Below are 19,958 nucleotides of genomic sequence, written 5' to 3'. Positions count from 1 at the left end.
GTCACGATGTTTCATCCATTTCATTGGCTGGTTTGCTGCAATAATGCCAAATAATTAGCAACTCTATAGATAGAAGGTAGTTCTGCAAAATCACTCAGTAGGATGTTTGTTCTAATTTGCTATGAGCTCAGAGCGCATCGAAAATAAAACTAATAGGCTATAAAGAGTGATATGAACATATTTAGAACTTACCGGAATGAAAATGTCTGGAGCACCAACAGATATTTGGAGATGGAAGAGAACTGGATATCAGCTCGTCTCACAGCTGCTATCCAGGCTAGACGTCTTCGTTTGGTAACATCGATACACGAGCTGCCTCATGTTGCTTCCAGGTTGGGAAAGAATGAAAAGACAAACCCTTTTCAAGCTTATTCTCTTGCCGGTCGTGCGATCGAACATTGCAGCCGACCACACAGCAAGAACGAACCATGGCTGTCGTGTGTGCCTTCGCTCCTTTTTCGCTTGTGCTTTGTTTAGACCCCCAAAATCCTTTCCACGCCCACCCCCGTGACATCACGCTCCAAAGCCCTATAAAAGCCCATAACAGGCACTCACAGGCTGTATCCAAATTCAGGGTGTAATTCTTAAACACTTAAAGCTGAAATTCTGCATTGCACATCTTAATTAATCAAATCAAATTACTTATGGACCTGTGTACATGTGCACACATAGTCTGATGGGTGAGTGAAGTTGAACTCATACCAAAGTGACACTATACCTCGTGCTGAGCATGATCCAGGATAAGTGATTTATTTGTCTCCATAAATTTGTGTTTGTTGTGGAAAAACTGAATCTAGACGTTTAGAATTCATGGCGCTGCAGTGCAGTTCTCAGTTATGAACACAGAGGGGCAGTGATGTCATTTCTTTCATCAGTGGCTGATCTGTTCAGAGCAAGAACACATCAGCTGGGAGCTCTGTGGGAAGCGCAAGTTTGTGCTTTCCTTTTTTTTTCTTCTTCAAGAATCCCACCAGGTTATCATGTGTTGAGTGTAGGAAAGCATGGTTTTCTTAAATTCCTGATTGCTCTAAATCTAAAAACAGATTATTCACTAATAATTTCTACATCTGTGCAGGTTGTATGAACGTGGCAGAGCCCAGTGTCTATCAGGAGTTTGATGGCAGATGTGCTTCCAATTAGGGCTGGGCCATATTATACCGTTCACGGTAATACCGGTATAATGTTAGGCAACGATAGGAAAATGAAATATCGCGATAGAATGGGAGTAAAACGCGCATGCGCGGTGCCTTTGTTTTCATACGCACATGGCCGATTGTTGAGTGAAACAGATGAACCAGAATTGGTTTGTAAAAATGGTGCAACTTCAGTGATGTGGAACTGGTTTGGTGTTTGTCCGTCAGATACACGACAAAGCACATTTTTTTGCAGAACATGCAAGCGGCCATCGTTATTGTCATATTTGTCGGACTAAGATGCTCTTAAATCTGGGAGTAATCTGGGTCCTAAACTCCGTATGCTTCAGGTCAAACAACACTGCAGCATCACTTAGAGTTAAAAACTGTCTAAATTCTTTCATCTTTAATAAAACGATCAGCATTGCTGCTTTACCAGGTGTAACTATAAAATTTAACTTCCAGGCATCCATGAAAACAAAAGTTATTACATTTAACGGAGTTAGAAGTTAGCAGGAAGCTAGCGGAAGTTAGCTCGCTAGTTTCGCTAGTTACCTAAGCATGATATAGCATGTTCTGACGGAGAGATTTCTGAAAAAAATCAAACGTACAGCTCTGCTATCACTTCCAACATAAATGAAGACAGGAAACTAAACAGCAGTGATGTTTGTAGGGTTACTGAAGTTGGGCTAGCTGGTATATAATGATGTGCTACGTGATCGCTAGCGACACAGCTATGTTAGCATAACATAAACAGTGAAGCTGGAGGACGAACACTAACACTTTTCCACTTATAAAAGTTAACGTGAAGGTTCTTCATGGTTAGAGACAAATGCAATCGCATGGCAGGATACTGTAAACGGACCAAACTTCAGTCAGGAGAACAACTGAGATAATCCATCCACAATACGAGGTTAGTCATTAATATACTGCAACAACATGGGAATAGAGCAGCTGCCAGAGAATTCAACATTAATGAATCAATGGTACAGAAGTGGAGGAAGCAAGAAGAATGAGTTTAATAAAGTTTGATTTATCTGACTGCTTTGTTTCGCTTAATGTGCCTTATAATCCCGTGCACCTTATGGTCCGAAAAATGCGTACTGCACACTGCAGTTTAATGTTGCAAAGCACCTCTTTTTAACTTCAGTGGATATTATACATGGTTATGCTCAGGATATGTCAGCCCATTTCTACTGGAAATGCCTTTTGGTTAAACTTTCAGCAAGGAATTTGCATTTGCACTGTTACATTTTTATAAAGCTTTAATGTACATAAAAACCAGCTTCTTGTTTAAGTGAAAATAAATGGAAGGTTGTCTTTTTGCGCTAGTAATGTTGTGGAGTTGTATTTTGTCTCGCATCAATTATATCGTCGGTTATATCGTTATCGCAAATTTTCAAATATATATCGTGATAAATATTTTTGGCCATATCGCCCTGCTCTACTTCCAATTCCTGTGAATTGCAAACAGGAGGCTCCTCTGAGTAAAGCTCGCCGTGTCCTCGCTTCAGGCTGTTGGAGGTGTGTGTTTGTCAATTAAACACAGATTTCTGCTGAGAAACACGCAGACAGGCCTTCCTGTGATGCCTGAATAAATGAGGACGAAAGCTGATTAATCCTCTGAAGCTCTTTTGTCTCTCAATATGAATGAACATCATTGCAGCTGTCTCTCACAAATGCTGGTTTATATTCAGAAAACAGAAAAAATATATATATATAGTTGTTCACAAAGCTGCAGATTTCAAAACTTAAGTAGGACTCGTGTGTTTGCAGAGAATGGAAAGAAAATATCCAGCGAGCTTTAGATCTGAGAGTTTGACCTTGTTGAGGTCAGAGCGGCACGACTGCTTCAAGCTAGTCACATCTCTGAATGCACAACGCGTTGAACCTCGAAGCTGACAGACTACAGCAGCACAAGAGCACACCAGGTGTCACTGTTAGCTAACAGGAAACTGAGGCTACAACTCACACAGACTCATATTTGTGATTAAGTAGGACTCAGGATGCTAGAGGGAGTTTTAAGAGCCTTTTTGAGTTTTCAGGTGGAGTTGTGGGCTCTGCAGTTCTGCCTGTGGGTGGAGCCCTCCTGCTTAGGTTGCCCTCATGAATTCTTTCACCACAATGGTTTTGTGTCCCATCCCTCACTAACCTCCTCTGTGCAGTTTCGGCTGACGTAATGTGTTCAAAACCAGCCAATGACTTTTGGACTTGTGTACCTGTAGGGAGAAGGACTTTACCTGTCTGCTCACTCACTTTTCCTGAAACTCGCCACCTAAGCCTTAGTCGCTTACACCTCCAAGTAAGCTTGTTAGATCTGATGATCTGTTGATCTGAAGCTTTTACTGCAAAACTCATGTCCACCTTGGTCTCAAAGTCTGAATGTTAAGAATTGAATGCTTTTCAATACATTTTTAACCCTGTAAAGCCTGAATTATGAAAGACTTCATAGGAAAGTCAACTTTCAAAAATTGTTTATTTAACCTTCTGACAACATCCAAAAAAGAAATGAAATATCAATTTGTATACCAGTTTTAATTTTTTAAATCACTTTTTCTACATGTGGCATTTTTGGTGCAATTGATTGCTGACAGTAGGATCTAGGAATGGCAGACGCCCACGTTATAAACGTCGGTGATGAAGAACACACCACAGTGCACAAAATTCAGCTCACAGCAGCTGCAGGTACATGTGCTTAATACAACAAATCAGACTACAAAACAACAAACTAAAATAAAGGCATCTCTGAGTCAAGTGTAAAAAATGAATGTTAATCGATGGATCGCTGTGGCCGGTCTGTTTTTTGTCTGTCCTACCACACTTGAGAGTGGAAAAGGAAGGCTGAAGTCTCGCAGGTATCTGTCCCACCATGAAATGGGAACGAAGCTCTGGCTTCAAAGATGCCTGGACGATCGTAATAACGACGATCTTTGGTTGGCTCGCCATCCAGTTAACTGGAACTGTGGAATCTCTGTTCTTCAATGGAGGCCTGCTTCGTTTCGTCTGTCGAACTGTTTACCAGATGGAAAAAAACCCTGACCTACAGACAGGTCACATGATCCATATGGTCACAGTTTCTCCATACACTGAGCATGTCATACACAGTCAGTGTAACCTTTATCTCAGTTCAACCAGCTCAGTGAACTTTAACACCATCAACTTGAAGTGCTCACTTACAGTTCAAGATTTCAATCAATGTTTTATTTCTATAGGACATTTAAAAAGGACCGTGTCCATCAAAGTGCTTCACACAAGGTAGCAAAGCAGATTACAACAAAGGCAACAGTTATAGTTACAGTTACATAGCACAACTGCAGACCAGGTGGAAGTCCAAACTAGCTTCAAAAGTTAGATGGAACAGGTGAGTTTTTAAGCGTGATTTAAACGATTGAATGGAATCTGACATGCGGACATGGATAGGAAGATTATTCCAGAGTTTGAGTGCGGCAATTGCAAAAGCTCAGTCCCCTCTAGTCTTTCGTCAGGGCCTTTGTTGCACTAAGAGCAGTTGGTTAGAGGATCTGAGTGCTCTCTTGGGGCTATACACGTCGAGAAGTTCTGTTAGGTAACTGGGCGCCAGGTCATTTAAAATTTTAAAAGTATACAAAAGGATTTTAAAAACGATACAGTATTTAACAGGAAAGTAACAAACAGGTTGGTCTAGTTGCCATAATTAGTGTAACACAGTGGAATGAGTGTTGAACAAAATGTGTATTAGTGATGTCCTCAGCTTGGAAGATCTGAAAGGCACTCCAAGAGGCATTTAACCAATTTTTCATGAAGGATCTGAGGGTGTTAACAGAAGGTCCAAACAACATCTTCTAAGTATGTGAAACACTAAAACACTTTTAAAGTCAAAGATTGTATGCTGATTGTTCGTGTGATGGCACACTATGACAAAATGAAACACAACAACAACTTTCCTTATGTATAAATCTTTTATTGGATATTTGGACTTCCTAGATCTGGATTTTTCTGCCCACTTCTCCACTTCCTAAGAAGAGTCACCGATTTGGGCTTCAGTCCAGTCCAGACCAGTTGTGGTTACTGGTAGTGCTGTTACTGTCCATTTTAATGCTTTTAAACTTGGTCCAGTTCTTCCAAACCAACTGTTTCCAACAACAATGGTACAAGGACAAACAATGGCAGCGCTGATGTACAAAGAAAAGGCTGTTGGTAAAAGCATCAGTACCAGTGGGCGGTTTTCTTTAACAACTAGAAACTCTCAAAACTGTTCACGTGTTCTTCGTAAAACGTAAATTTTTCAAATACACTTTAGTTGTACATCATTTAAAACACAAAACACTAAACCTCAAATAACAGACGAATAAACTGACTTCACATCCCTGTGCATTCCAACATTTTCTGCACCTTTACCCTGAAAGCCACTTCATTAAACCACAAACATCACACATTCACATCAAACTTCTGCACAGACCAGAAGAACTGCAGTTTACTGTGGGTGACAATTAACTCAGGTTGAATGAATATATGTTAACATATGTAGTCTTCATACATGAAACGAAATGTTGGGTGAACCAACCTTTGCCCCTGCACATTTGTGGCAGAGGAAAGTTTAAAAATGTGTTGATAAAGAAAAATTCAACAGTATATTTTTTTCTTCTGCTTTTCCTTTTAAAAATTGCCAGACCTTTGGGAGATGAAGAGCAATATGGTTGCCATAGTTTGATGATTTGTGGCTCAGTCACACTGGAGGACAGAAAATTGAACAGCAACCTTGCAACTAGGAAAAAAAGTGGTGGTTGGCCGATGATTGAATATATTTTTTATTTATTATTTTGCTGTCAGAGACACTCCTCCAAGCAGCCATTTCAAATGCAACGAGATTGCAAGTTCATTGCACACAGTTTAAATAATTTTGGTGGCACTGCGGTCTCTGACCACTCTAGAGTGACCGTAGCATTAAATTTGTGTTGTGTGCAAACTTTAAAAACTCTTATTTATTAGAGCTTTTGTTCCCCCCACTGTGATCTTGCGGTTATTAAACCCGCTATAAACATGAACATCCTTCTAGACACCTTTTCTTTTTGGCTTTTACTTTCTCTTCCAGTCTTTAAGGCACTCGCTGGTGGCAAAAAGAAGGCAGAAACAAGCAAGAGTTGGTGAAAGATAGGAGACAGTGAATCCCGATTATAATGAGGTCTTATCATATAAATGTAAATTGAGCACAGGGTTAGTTCAGAAAAGCCACAAAGCCAAGCCAGCTCTGCTGCGCATCCAGTTGGCTTGTCTTTCATATGGTAGTTTTTTAAGCTGCTGTAAGGTCCCAGAATGGGCAGGAGGCAGAAATTACCTTCTTTCACTGTAGTGACTGAAATGTATTTGTAAAATCAGACTGAGCTCTGACCTCAGTAACACAATGGGAAACAGAGCTCAAACATTTCTAGCTAAAGTGGCTTTTAAAAGCCGGTCAAATTTTGCTTCGTGCGTTCCATTTCTTAACATCTGAACTGAAAAAAACCTTTAAAAGATTAGAAGTTCCCCATTTTACACAAAACTGCAATAACAGTCCGAGAAAATTCCACACACAGCACTTTGAGTGTTTTTGGTACCAAAGTGGTTCAAAGAAATCAAAGTGAAAACAAGCTAAGATGCATTTATATCTGGTGGTCATCTGGTGCCAGATTCTTATCAGAGCTTTGCAGTGTTTCCATCAAGTACCAGAGACACTGCACTGGTTGTATTGCTCCACAGATTAAAGTTGCAGTTTGCGAGGCTTGAAACACAAGAAATAAACATCTCCTGAAAAACGACCACACAACTTACAAACTGCACATTAAATCTTTGATAATAAGTCGAGCTCTCATCTCAAGATCATCGTCTGGGTTCAGGAAGAAAAGAATATTGCAGATGTATCATGATTTTGTGTTGGCAATGAATAATGTGCAGCAAAAGAAAAAATAAGAGTTCATTTAAACTTCTGTGGTGTAACAGCACTTTTTTGATTTACGCAAACATATGAACAAACAGTGAATGGGAATATGCCGTTTTTGTTCCTCTTATTTCACAGCTGACACGTTTCCTCACTGCCCTGCAAACTATTTTTGAAAATACTGAATCTTTTAGGGAGTTGTTAGCATGTATATTCCTGCAATACTGGGATTGTACAACTTTGCAGACTCAAAGTAGAACATGAATGTCAGAGAATATGGAAGATTTAAAATGCTTAAACAAAAAACACTCCTAAGTGTTTAGTTTTTGACTGAAGGTGCTTCGGGCTGCTCCATCATTGCCCAAGCGGTCACCATAGTGGATGGATCCAAGTTTGAGCTGACACAGATTTTAATATCTGATCACATGTTTATTTTAGCATTAAATTAAATGTTTTTGTTATTGCTAATTATTTTTGAAGACTTTAGATGCAAAAGCCTCTAAGCACCAGAATGCTAGGAAGCTACTATTGTGTAGTTGTCCTTTCAAACCCACACTGAACACATTGTGTTGGTAAAAATCGACACCCCACTTTGGCAGGAAAAGCCCACATGTCCACAGCACCACCAATGAGAAGATGCAAATCAGGTCATGTGATTTTCCAACAGGACATTTCTTAGTTTGTTCAGGCCAACTTCACGCACTTTTACATGCATGTTACTTGACATGCAGGATGTAGGAGTTTGCCCAACAGGTCTATGTGTTTGTAGACTTTGAAAAAGTTTTCGACAGCACTCGTGGGAGTGTCCTGTAGGGTCATGAAGGTTATCAGGTCCATGTAAAACTGAAAAAGTTGTTAATTTTGATTAATTTTTTATACATCATTATTTGACAGGAATTTCATATTTATCTTTATTCTGAACAAAGTGTAGTGTATCTGTGTAGGTTCTCAGTCCTCTTTTATATATTAGTCCAACTCCCATGGTAGTATTCTTTCAGAATACCATGACCTCGACTTCAAGAAGTCCAGTCGCCTTTTTTCCCAAACTCTTAAGTGCAAGGTGTAGTTATTGTTTGCTGTGACGGTTTTGACATTTTTATAGACTGTTGACATTTTTTGTTTTACCAGCCTTAGTTGTTCTTTTAGTTGTTTTTACTGTCTTACTGTGTGTGGTGGGGCGTGGTCTGCAGCGCAGCCGCGGGGGGAGGCAGATGCACATGAGCGGCATCCACAATCACGCCTCACCGGTTTAAAACAGATGAACGGCCTGTCGTTGTTGGTGTGTGTTCGACTGGCGGCTGAAAAGATACAGCAACCAGTAATAAAGTATGCTGAAAGGTGTTGAGATGTGTGTCAACACCTTTCATGTGTCGTGCATCGTTTGCATTGTGTTATTCTCTTTTATATGTTATTCCATCATTGTTGTGCGTTTTACTTATTTTAGTTGCATTTTAGTTTGTAAAGCACTTCATGGAGCATGAACTGTTGGAATTGTGCTATATAAATAAACTTGACCTTGATTTAGATTGTTGCATATCACTTTTCTGATCTTAAATTACATATTATGGATTTTTTCCAGCTTCATCTTTAATGATTATTTTAAACGTTTCCTATTTTTTGTCCCAAAACGTGGAAAAAAACGGTACAGTTGATCCAACTTTCATATTTACGAATAAGCCATTGCACTGCACTGATAAAACATTTAAAGCAAACCATATCAGGCAGAGGTTTGTGAACCTGAAGTTTTCAAGTTTAGTTTATATGTTTAAGAGATAACTGATAGTGCTTACATTTATTAAACGTTTTTTTTTTAAAGTGTTTCTTGGGTTTGTATGCTTTTTAAATCTTCCATACGATAAGGATGAAGGTGAAAGACTGTTCAGAGGCACAATCCATGTGCTGCCAGGTCTCATTTAACTGACTCCATGCATTATCCTTTACTCATCCTTTAACTCTGATAACAATATTAATGCATAATCCAAAAAATAGAGGCCATAACAAGCAGATTTATTTCATTTTAACACTTTACCACCTTAAATTTGAAGCTTTTTTCAAAGATCCTGTGATACCCTGTCTTCAGAAAACATGAAAGTAAGCAGACCTTCTCTTGCATGTGGACTTGAACAGAAAAATGGAAAACAAAAGCAGTTATTTTTGCAAGGGGTACGGCAAAAGAAGCGAAACTGTACAGATTATAAAAGCAAAAATCACGCACAAACATAACAATTTTGGCTGTTCACATGATTAGGCTGTTGTGATTCTTTTTGATTTTTTTTTTGTTGTTGCAGTAAATAAAAAAGCCGCTTAGCTAAAAACAAATAAACAAAAACAAATAAAAAAAACCCCACTTTTACACACACCCTCACAGACAGTTTGCAAAAGAATAAAACTAAATGGTACCATGTCAGTCCATTAAAAAGAAACATTTCATGTTGGATATGCAAAGCCTCTGCCTAAAGCCTGCACACAAACAAACAAACCTAAACAAACTAAATGAAATTATTCAGCTGTGAGTCACAAGCACAGTATCATCAGCATAGAAACACATACTGCTGCTAACTGTAGAGAAAAAACTACATTTGGCCACGATACAAGGGAAAAAAACCTGCTGCTTTCTGGGTTTATATAACTCCTCGTACCCCGAATTCACTGTCCTTTGTTCCTCCATTGAGACCCCTGATTGGTCAGTGGTGTGTACCGTAGAGTAGAGTTGGACGATATAAGATTTTTTCATATCACGATATGTTTTTTTCATTTCAGGCTATAACGATATCTATCACGATATAAGCCAAATAACTATATTTGTAAGATTTAAATGTGCCGTTGCTCACAAGAAAAATGTGAAATAATCAGCAGCGTGTTTTTATTTAAATATTGGCACTTGTGCTGTACGTAACAAGTCACGTGACGTGACGCTGCGGCTGTGATTGGTTCGGCTCTGCGCTACTTAATTTGGATTGGCTGGGTTTATTTTGGGGGTTTTTTTGTTTTTTTTTGTTTTTTTTTTAGAGGACAAGAGCAGCGATGTCTATCGCGATAGTTTAATTTTTCTATCGAGAAAAAGTTATATCGCGATACATATCGTTATCGTTCTATCGCCCAGCTCTACCGTAGAGGTTTTCCCATTTTATTCAAACTTAATCTTGTATACTTTAGGATGAAATTCACCCCACATCCACAGTTTCCAGACTTCAGAAAGTGGTCAGAAAAGGTGCCCAAAGCAGCTGCACTTCCAAAAAAGAGCAGAGTACCAAAAAGGACATATTTGGGAATGCCTCATTTTCATGCTCATTCTTCAAAAAAATCCCAAAATCTGAAGCCTTCATTTCTTGTGCGGCACGTTTTTCCTTCAGTCCTTACATGATGAAATTAAAATTTGTGGCACATTGAAGCCAAATACAGAAACAACAAGGTCCGAGGAGTACACCAACGTACATCCCAGGTACAATTAAAAAAATAACTCTGATTTCACACAACTTTCATCTGTAATCACATCGCGCCATTTCACATCTCTCCTCGCAATCTTTTTTGAGATGCCAAGCAGAAGTACGCCATGTAGGTGTAGTAGATATCAACACTTTAGTTTCCACCACTCCGGGTGTACGTTAACACTTTCCTCACCCCTCCAGACGTCCCATAACTCCTCCCCCTTTAGTCCTTCCTTTGGATCCACCGACCAATCCCCTCACCCCTGCCAAATACTTCAGTCATTACATGATTAAACATTCAGTGGAGTCCGTGAGCTCGCCATCCTTTGAGTCCTTGTGTTGAAAACAAAATCCTGTATTTTAGCATCCATAAGCTCCTCCCCCCGAACCCTCCTCGAGGTCTGGCGTCAAAGGTCGGTGACCTTATTCTCTAGGGCGGCAGCGACCTGTTGAAGGCGAAGGGTGAGCTGTTTGTTCTGGGCTGCTGGGTCCTCGTCCAGCGACTGGATTATCTGAAAGAAAAAAAAATTAAAACTGAAGCATATTTACGTCAATATGTGTAAAAGGTTTTATAGTTAATACAAAAAAATCCTCTGAGTAACTATAACCAGACGGAAAATCTTTCTTGTGCCGCCATCTAGTGGCTGTTTTATCCCAGCATTAAAAAAAAAATGCAACGCTATATTAGAGGCAGATATATTAGATTTACTGGTTTACGCCTAAACTTAAAATTGAAAGCACTCTGTGGTACTCTCTTCGAACAGAAATCGAACAGAAAAAACAATATTTGGCAAATATGAGAGAAAAATCTGTTGCTTTTTAGGCTTATTAAACTTAATGCATCTTGATCACTCACTGAAGTTTTTACCAACACTGGAAAAGTTTGTTATGAAAATAGTCGATATCAGTCCAGTGAAATAATAATCTGGATTTCTGTACAACTTATTTTAAGCTTAAATAACAATGATAACAGCTCTCTTCCCCCTTGTAGCTCATGGATTCAGCACACACAACAGCACAAAGGTAGATAAATTGAAGACAGCAGCTCTCACCACATCGTAGTACTTGCTGGCAAACTGGTACAGTTGATTTAAGGCCACCTGGGTGTTCAGCTTGTCTGTGTGTTGCTACAAAGGAGAGAGTATGAGCACAGTTCAGACAGGTGCTGCATCTACTTTCAAGTCTTAAGAAACATTTTTGAAGCTTTGCACACTTTTGATACTCAGAGGTTAATTAAAATAAAAATAAATGGATCCAAGTCTTAACTGGATGGAGCTGCTCAGGATTCAACCAATGTTGAATGTGTAGTTTAGCAAATAGTTAAAATTGACTTGCTGCATTTTATATTCCATACTGATGCTCTACACCGAAAGCCACTTCATTAGGTACACCTGTTCAACTGCTCATTAAGGCAAGTCTCTAAATCAGCCAATCACATGGGAGTATCTCAGAGCCTGTAGGCATGTGGATGTGGTCAAGATGAACTGCTGAAGTTCAAGCTGATTATCAGAATGAGGAAGGTGATTGAAGTGACTTTGAACATAGCCAGAAGAGTCTGAATATTTCAGAAATTAATGATCTGATAGGACTTTGTCACACAATCATCTCTAGAGTTCACAGAAAAATAGTCAGAAAAAGAGAAAATGTCCAGGAAGCGGCAGTTCTCTGCCCGTTGAGGTCAGAGGAGAATCACCAGAAGCCTTCCAGCTGATAGGAAGACAACAGTGACTCAAACAACCACTCGTTACAACCACAGTGTGCAGAAAAGCATCTCTTAACATGTTAATCCTTAAAGCAGATGGGCTACAGCAGCAGAAGACTACACCGGGTGGTGCCGCTCCTCTTGGTAAAGAACAGGAAGCTGAAGCAGCCGACAAATCTGCAGCGGCTGTGCGATGCCATTGTGTCAATGTAGACGAGTATCTCTGAGGACAGTTTGCAGCACCTTGTCGAATCTGTGCCACAACGAATTAATGCAGATTGAAGGCAAATAGAAGATTCAACCCAGGACTGTCAAGGTATACTGTATAATCTTGTATAATCTTCACCTGTTAGTTACTATAAGTAGTAACTACTTGCACATGCACTGCAGAGGGATGAAACATGCAACAAAGCACAAACAGAGGTGGGTTCATACCCTGGACACCTCAGCGAGGTGCGTGTTCATGTCCTGGTCACTGACTGGAACCATCTGCCTGATGCCCCTGTAGTAACTGTGGAAAGAGAAACAGTCAAAACAAACTATCAGGTGGTTTCTGTGAGTTCAATCACGCAGTGGATCATCAGACGGCTGTCCTGATTAACCATTGAGGGTAATTGAACCCCGTAAAACATCCTGAAGGTGATGTTTTACGGGGTTTTTCAAACAGCCTCCAAGCTCAGCAGCCGTGATTTCACCAAATATTAGAAAATCCAAAAGGACTGAAGCAAACATCTGTCAAACCACACCGACAAGAGCCATCAGTACAAAAGAAATGGTTAGTGATGCATGAAAAGACATTTGAGAGCTCACATTTTTACATTCAAACACACTGCCATTTTTTTAAATTTCACTCTGCTGTTCAGCCAAAACACCATTTCATATACACACACGTTTCCTCTCTGAGGATATTTAGAAGTCTAAACTCACTCGTCGACCATCTTCTTGTACGTGGAAATCTCTTTTGCATAGAGTAGCTTGTTGCTGGGAGACTCCTGCAGCCAGAGAGAGAAAATAGATGAGCATGTTTGTATGAACACGACAAAAAAAAAAAAAAAAAAAGTGGTAAATCTGCCTCCTCGTCATCAAAAAGTGTGAAAATGTAGCTTTCAGTTCAAGAAAAACACTCAAATAACAGAAGATTTCCCTCTACCTCTCAAAACGTTCCTGTCACAATGTCAGTGTGCACAGAAAGCAGGTTTTTGTAAATACCAACCAAAAACTACACTGCACTTAAAATGCCACCTCTGGCTGTAAACACAGAAGTCCCGCCCACCCGCAATTCAAATCTTATGTTAACGAGGGGCAGCCAATCAGAAGAAAGCTAGTTAAAAAGGAAAGTGGCTTTAAAAGTCTAAACAGTCTTTACTGCGATTACAAGACAGAGAGCTGACTTTCACTTCAGCGTCCTCTCTGTTGTTGATTTGACAACCATAAATTGCCTGAAAAAATCTCTGGTTGCTTCAGCAATCACAGAAATCCACCGAGCATAACCAAATATCTACTTTAATACATTTTAAATGACGGCAAAAAGTGGACATCATCTGACTCTCTGGGGCTCTGAGGTTCTTCTCTTGTGTCCAAAACAGAAATTTACTGAGCTGATAAATAAATGGATCGCATATTTGGTTTAAAATAGCAGGAAATTGCTGAAATCAGAGAAATTGCAGCGGGTAGTTGTGGTTGTAATTGAAAAATGGCCCAGATCGCTTCTCTCTCAGAGACATTCACAGGGTTACAAACATGGCGCTCTTTGAACGGACTGATTCTCACTCTGCTCAGCTTGTGCTCCGTCTTGGTGCAGGCGTCCATGAAGGTCTGTGCGATGACGTGCAGCGAAGCATCCACCACCTCCGTCACGTGGACGTCGAAGATGAAGTGAGGGTTCCTCAGGATGTTCACCCAGAACCGCATAGGCAGGCTGAGGACACACAAAGACATCTGCTGCTTAAAGTCACGACTCTGGAATATTTTTCTTATTTGTTGTTGACCTGTTCGTGGCAATCATATTTCATTTCGGTTGTTTTGGATGTCAGTACTGTAATTTTGTTCGTCTTTAGTTTTGGATGTCTATTGCCATTTTGTGTCTCTTTTTAAGAATTTTGTGGTCAGTTTATTTGTCTTTAAGTTGGTTTTGACCTGTTCGTAGATGATACAAGTCTTATTTGGGTATTTTTGTGTCTCTTTGTGGTCCTTTGGTCCTCTGTTTTCTTGAGTCCTTCTGGATGTGTTTGTGGTTAGTATGTGTTTTACTTTGGTTATTTTGGATTTCATGAAGGTAATTTTACTTTACATTGTTTTGGATCTCTGGAACCAATTCATGTTTCATTTAATACGTTAGTTTCTCTCTGTGTTTATCTTCAAACTTTTGTGTTTAATTTTAGTCATTTTGCATCTTTTTGTGGCCGTTCTTTATCTTTAAAGTGAGCATTTGGTTCCATTTTTGTGGTTTTTGCCACATTAGTATTTTTCTTCTTTTCGAGACCAACTTGCATCTCATTTTTGTTGGGTCATGGTTCTTTGCAGCTCTTTCCGGATCACTTTGTAAGTCCATTCAGCAATAGTTGGCCAAAAAACAAGAATTCTGTTTTTGTGATAAACCAAAAAATAAAATTTGCCAGAGTACGAGCTGAAAATGTGAAGCGATGGATCCGAAAGCTCGGCAGGTGGAGCAATGCTTACTAGGGATGGGTATCGTTTAGGTTTTATCTGATACCAGTACCAAACCGGTACTTTTGAAATGGTGCCGGTGCTTAAACGGTGCTCGAACCGGTGCTCGAACCAGTGCTTAAAGAATGGAGAACACACACTTTGTCCAAAAACTTCTCATGTTTAGCTGTTTTCCACTTTTTCTTTGGTCATTTCAGCCTTTTTGGCCAGGGTGAAGGGAGTATCTGCCATCAAACAAGAAGACAGCCGCATGTAGCTATGATGATGTTTGCTAGTTCACCTTACATGCATTAATGTAATAACGTGGTCAGCTTACTCAATGTAAACTACACATGAACAGCAATAAGCTACTCACGCAGAGAAGAACGGCTGCTGCTGCCGCCATCATCATCTGTCATCATTTCTGCTACACTGGCAGGGCTAGGGGCCAAGACTGTACTCTTTGGGTTCTTGGGGGATGTTGCTAACTCCGGGTCCGATAACAGGCACCACACCCGCAGTAGATGTGCCCGGTGTGAGGTCTCGCAGCAAGCTATCAAATACGGCGCATTTCTCGGCTTTTAAAAAAACGCTATGCGTCGCCAGGTGTTGCACAGTATCAGCTTAAAGCACTTGTTGCAGGCTGCTGAGTTTGCATCTTTTGCTGTGAAGTACAGCCAGACTTTGACTTCACTTTGGGAAATTTTAATCTGTAGCTCTGCTCTAAAAGAACGTACGTGCCTGGGCCCGCCTACTACGCTTGCAAAGGTAAAATGATTGGCTAGAATTCAAAGTGTATGACATCTCAGGGGGAAAAAAAGCACTGAAATGTGCGCTGCTTTTCTCCTTTCATCCCCCCACCCTCACTGCCTCCCCAGACCATAACCCCCATCAATAATTCACCAGAACTGATAAATATTTCATTTACCAACTTGTTCAGATGTGTGTGTATGTGTGCCTCTGATGATTGACAGGCTTAGCTCAAGGCCAGTTTGAAAAAAAGGGAAAAAAAGGGAAAAAAAAAAAAGCAATCTCCCCATCTCTCTCAGTTTCTCTATCCTTCTCCGTTGTCTCTGCTCCGTCATCGTTTATCTGCCCTGATAATAGCCTGTCAATTAAATCAGGCTTTTATGTGGTCCACGGCCCGGTTTAGAAGTGACGAGGACATAATTACTCCCTCCTTTGACTGATGAAGTATCTCACACACAGACACACACACACACACAGAGCAGTGAAGCAACATAATTATTTCTCTTAGCTGGTTTTCTTTGCAGGTTGTATCTCACGCCGGGATTCTCAGCAGCTTTGAAGATGAGCTGAATCAGCTCATCTTCTGAGGCCTTTACTGACAGTATGATCCACATGAAGCCGTTAGAACAGTTTCAGGCCCACAGATCACTCATTCAGACGTTTCTTGTCGCCAGCATTTAAATCTCACAGTACATGATATCATCCTAGACCCAAAACAGCGGTGTCAGACTCAAAATCTGATCAAGTGGGCCAAGTTGACAAACAAACAAACACCTCTCTAAATGTTAACCTTTCTTATGTTACCGTCAAATGAGGGAAAACAGAGGTCGGAGACTGCAGCAAGACCTAATGATGGTCCCTCTGTGCATTGAAGTCGGGAACCAGGTCTGCGACCTCTAAGTTATCGTCTTCAAAGCATCAAAATGGCAATAAACGCAAATACCGATGCAATAACACTGCTTGGCAACCTTATATAGGAATAACACCAGAATACAATCAGCTGGCAACCAGTTGAGTCGAGTTCCCTTTTGCACAGAGCTGTTTCACAGATGAATTTTAGGTTACCTGGATAGCATACTTGGTGTTTTTGGTGAGTCTTTGTACCTGTTGGTCTTCCAGATGTGCAGCGTCTCCTCGTCTACATTGTCGTGTCTCTGCGCCTGCTCGTCCAAGAAATCGAAGAAGTATTTGACGGCCGGAGGGACGACGGAACTCGAGCACAGCACGCTGCGGAAGAAATTATCCACAAACTGCTGCAAAGTGCCCTGTAACACAAAGACACACAGTGTTTTAAATGTATCTATTTAATATAGAAAAAAGGACCCTTCAGATTAAAAACATCTAAAAATTTAAATAAGAGTGTCCTGACAGTGCAATCAACAGAATTGCATCTGCTAATAACAAATACAAGCAGAAAAAACCCACAAATTAAGAAATATGAGAACTTCGTCATGTCTGCGAGTTTCAGCAGCAGAAACTCGCAGACATGACGGAAACATCAGCAGTGAAACTGCACAGCTGTACCTTAACAGACAGAAGCCTCGTCAGGTAGATCTCTGTGATTGCTTTGGTCATCGCTTTGTCCTTCATGCTGCCTCGCTTCGACTTCACCTCGTCAATTTCATCTGGCTGTCTCACCAGGTGGAAAGTGTTATCGTCCTCCAGCAGGGCATTTTCTGCAGGTGAGACAGGACTGCATGAAGTTGATGTGTTTTTTTCACTCATGTGCATTTAAAAGTTGCAGAAAAAGTGTGTGTGTGTGTGTGTGTGTGTGTGTGTGTGTGTGTGTGTGTGTGTGGACGTACTCTCTTCATGGCTGTCTTGGTGCTGGTGGAAAGACTGTGTGTGCAAAACTCTGGACAGCACCAACGTGGCGTTGTCTCGAACCTGTAAGACAGGAAATCGGTTAGAAATTGAGGGAAGTGATGATTTTCTGTCTCACTGCAGCGTTCTCAATAAACAAATTTTCCTTAAATGTCAGAAGGGAGAGTGGACTGGACTGGCGTTTTAATTCCTGCTGGTCTTCGTGCAGCACGAGTCTCGAGAGGCTCGCCATTTCTCTACGCTTCCACTTGTTGGTGATTTTGGTGCAGAAGTAAAGAGCTCAGCTCAACACAGAGAAACAGACATGATTAAAAACACCCAGAGAGCGCAGAGGGAACACCGACTTGCTCAGGACCCCAACATTCCTATGGAAGAGGTGAGGTGTACTTAGTTTTTCACATGACTTTAGTTTACATGTGAAAAAGAAAATCAATAACTGCACTGGTGCTGAACGGCACTAATCTACATTAAAATTGCTGTGCAAAAACATTTTGACCAAAATAAAAACAGACAAGTCCAAGAAGGAAACAACAAAGGTAAATAAAATAGATACATTTAGGATAGATGAGGAAAAGTTAATTGATTGCATGTTCTCTCCTTCCACAGTCCACATGTGCATTAAAGTAACTGGTGATTCTACACTGTGCTGAACGTGAGTGTGAATGGTTGTGTTTCTCTGAGTTAGCCCTGGCGACCTATCCACGATGTAACCTGACTCTCACCCAGTGAAAGCTGAGTTGGGCTCCAGCCCCACCGGATAAGCGCTTAAGAAACAGATGGATAAAACACGATAAAAGGTTAACGTCTGAACTGATTTAGGAGAAGATCCTTTTTCTGTGAGTCTCGTCTGCAGGCGTCCTGCATTGGATGGGCAGTAACACTAATAATATTATTCATCTAATAATATAAAAAAATGTTTTTTTAAATGATGCCACATTAACACTTTTACCCAGGATTACCAAAGCATTCATGACCTCTGAGGAATGTTAATTGATTGGCTGAGGATCTAAATCTCTTTTATGCCCGTTTTGATAGGGAGAACACCGACCCTGTCCTGTCCCCTCTCCCCTCAACCGATCCTGCTCCAGTCCTGAGCACTCATGAGCTGAGGCGTGTGTTCCGGAGCATTAACACCAGGAAAGCGGCCGGGCCAGATGGAGTGCTGGGCCGGGTGCTAAAAGACTGTGCTGCGGACCTGGCGGACGTCTTCACCTCTATATATAACACCTCGTTGTCCTGTTCACTGGTACCATCCTGTTTCAAAGCAGCAACCATCGTTCCCATCCCAAAACAGTCAAATGTCACATGTCTGAACGATTTCAGACCTGTGGCACTCACCCCCATTCCCGCCAAATGCCTGGAGAGACTGGTCATTAAACACATCAGAGCTGCTTTTCCACCATCCCTGGACTCGCACCAGTTTGCATACAGGGAGAACCGGTCAACCGAGGATGCGATCGCCACAGTGCTGCACACATTACTGAAGCACTTGGAACACAGGAACACCTATGCACGGCTCCTCTTTGTAGACTACAGCTCGGCTTTTAATACCATCCGGCCATACAAACTCCGTCCCAAACTCCACCAACTGGGACTTAACTCCTCTCTGTGCAACTGGATTGTGGACTTCCTCACTAACCGTAGACAGAGTGTCAGAGTGGGTAAGAACACCTCTTCCACCCTTGTGGTCAACACCGGTGCCCCTCAGGGGTGTGTTCTGAGCCCTCTGCTATACACTCTCTTCACCCATGACTGTATTTCCTCCTGCGCGTCTAATCTCATTGTTAAGTTTGCAGATGACACTACAGTGCTCGGACTTATATCCAACAATGATGAGACAAACTATAGGACAGAGGTGCAACAACTAGAGTCATGGTGCCACGACAATAACTTGGTCTTAAACACCAAAAAGACCAAGGAGATCATTGTAGATTTCCGGAAGAGGGGTCATAACAACCATCTGCCTCTCTTCATTGGCAGTGAGGCGGTGGAGAGGGTGAGTAGTTTTAAATTCTTGGGGGTAACTGTGACCGAGGACCTGTCCTGGGGCAACCATATCACCTCAGTTGTACGGAAGGCCCAACAGCGCCTCTACTACCTGAGGAGACTGCGGAGCGCACACATTCCCAGACCTCTGATGTTGAACTTCTACAACTGTGCCATCAGCAGCGTTCTGACGTATGGATTTCTAGTGTGGTTCCCCAGCTGCACCAAGGCCGATCAGCAAGCACTCCAGCGGGTGGTGAAAGAAGCTGGCAGAAGTATTGGAACAAGTCTGCCAGAGATCAGTAATATCTTCCCCACTCGCTGTCTGAGGAGGGTGCACAGTATCCTGCGGGACCAACATCACCCTGCGCGCCACCTTTTCCATCTGCTGCCCTCAGGGAGAAGGTACAGGTCTATACAGGCCAGAACATCCAGACTGGCCAACAGCCTGTATCCACAGGCTGTGAGGCTCCTGAACTCTCTGCCCCCCTCTCACGGACAATAACCATATCCAACTTCTTAATAGCAATGAACTGGTCTGCATTGGTGCATCATATCTTTATTCTCTTCCCCCTCCTGCCCCCCCCCCCCCTTTC

The 19,958-nt window shown here is 41.3% G+C and overlaps 1 protein-coding gene across 3 annotated transcripts in view; it reads right to left on the bottom strand.

The window, feature by feature from the left end:
• Positions 1 to 5,052: 5,052 nt before the first annotated feature.
• Positions 5,053 to 19,958, bottom strand: part of plxnb2a.1 (plexin b2a, tandem duplicate 1) — a 232,844-nt gene continuing 217,938 nt past the window's right edge. For all 3 annotated transcript variants that reach the window (XM_086270118.1, XM_086270120.1, XM_086270119.1), the window contains 8 exons: positions 17,358 to 17,439; positions 17,077 to 17,228; positions 16,657 to 16,817; positions 13,927 to 14,074; positions 13,084 to 13,148; positions 12,592 to 12,667; positions 11,507 to 11,581; positions 5,053 to 10,966 (listed from right to left, as the gene is read on the bottom strand). In XM_086270118.1, coding sequence (XP_086126244.1) covers positions 10,862 to 10,966; positions 11,507 to 11,581; positions 12,592 to 12,667; positions 13,084 to 13,148; positions 13,927 to 14,074; positions 16,657 to 16,817; positions 17,077 to 17,228; positions 17,358 to 17,439 — 864 coding nt within the window. In that variant the 3' untranslated portion in view covers positions 5,053 to 10,861. The remainder of the gene's footprint in view (positions 10,967 to 11,506; positions 11,582 to 12,591; positions 12,668 to 13,083; positions 13,149 to 13,926; positions 14,075 to 16,656; positions 16,818 to 17,076; positions 17,229 to 17,357; positions 17,440 to 19,958) is intronic.

Source organism: Aulonocara sp. 'chitande type north' Nkhata Bay, linkage group LG17, assembly GCF_057382095.1.
Source record: "Aulonocara sp. 'chitande type north' Nkhata Bay isolate Kocher_YH1m ecotype deep benthic linkage group LG17, A_spYH_male_GT1.1, whole genome shotgun sequence".
NCBI lineage: Eukaryota > Metazoa > Chordata > Actinopteri > Cichliformes > Cichlidae > Aulonocara > Aulonocara sp. 'chitande type north' Nkhata Bay.
Note: the sequence above shows the minus strand (reverse complement) of the source record. Positions and strands in the feature narration are given on the sequence as shown.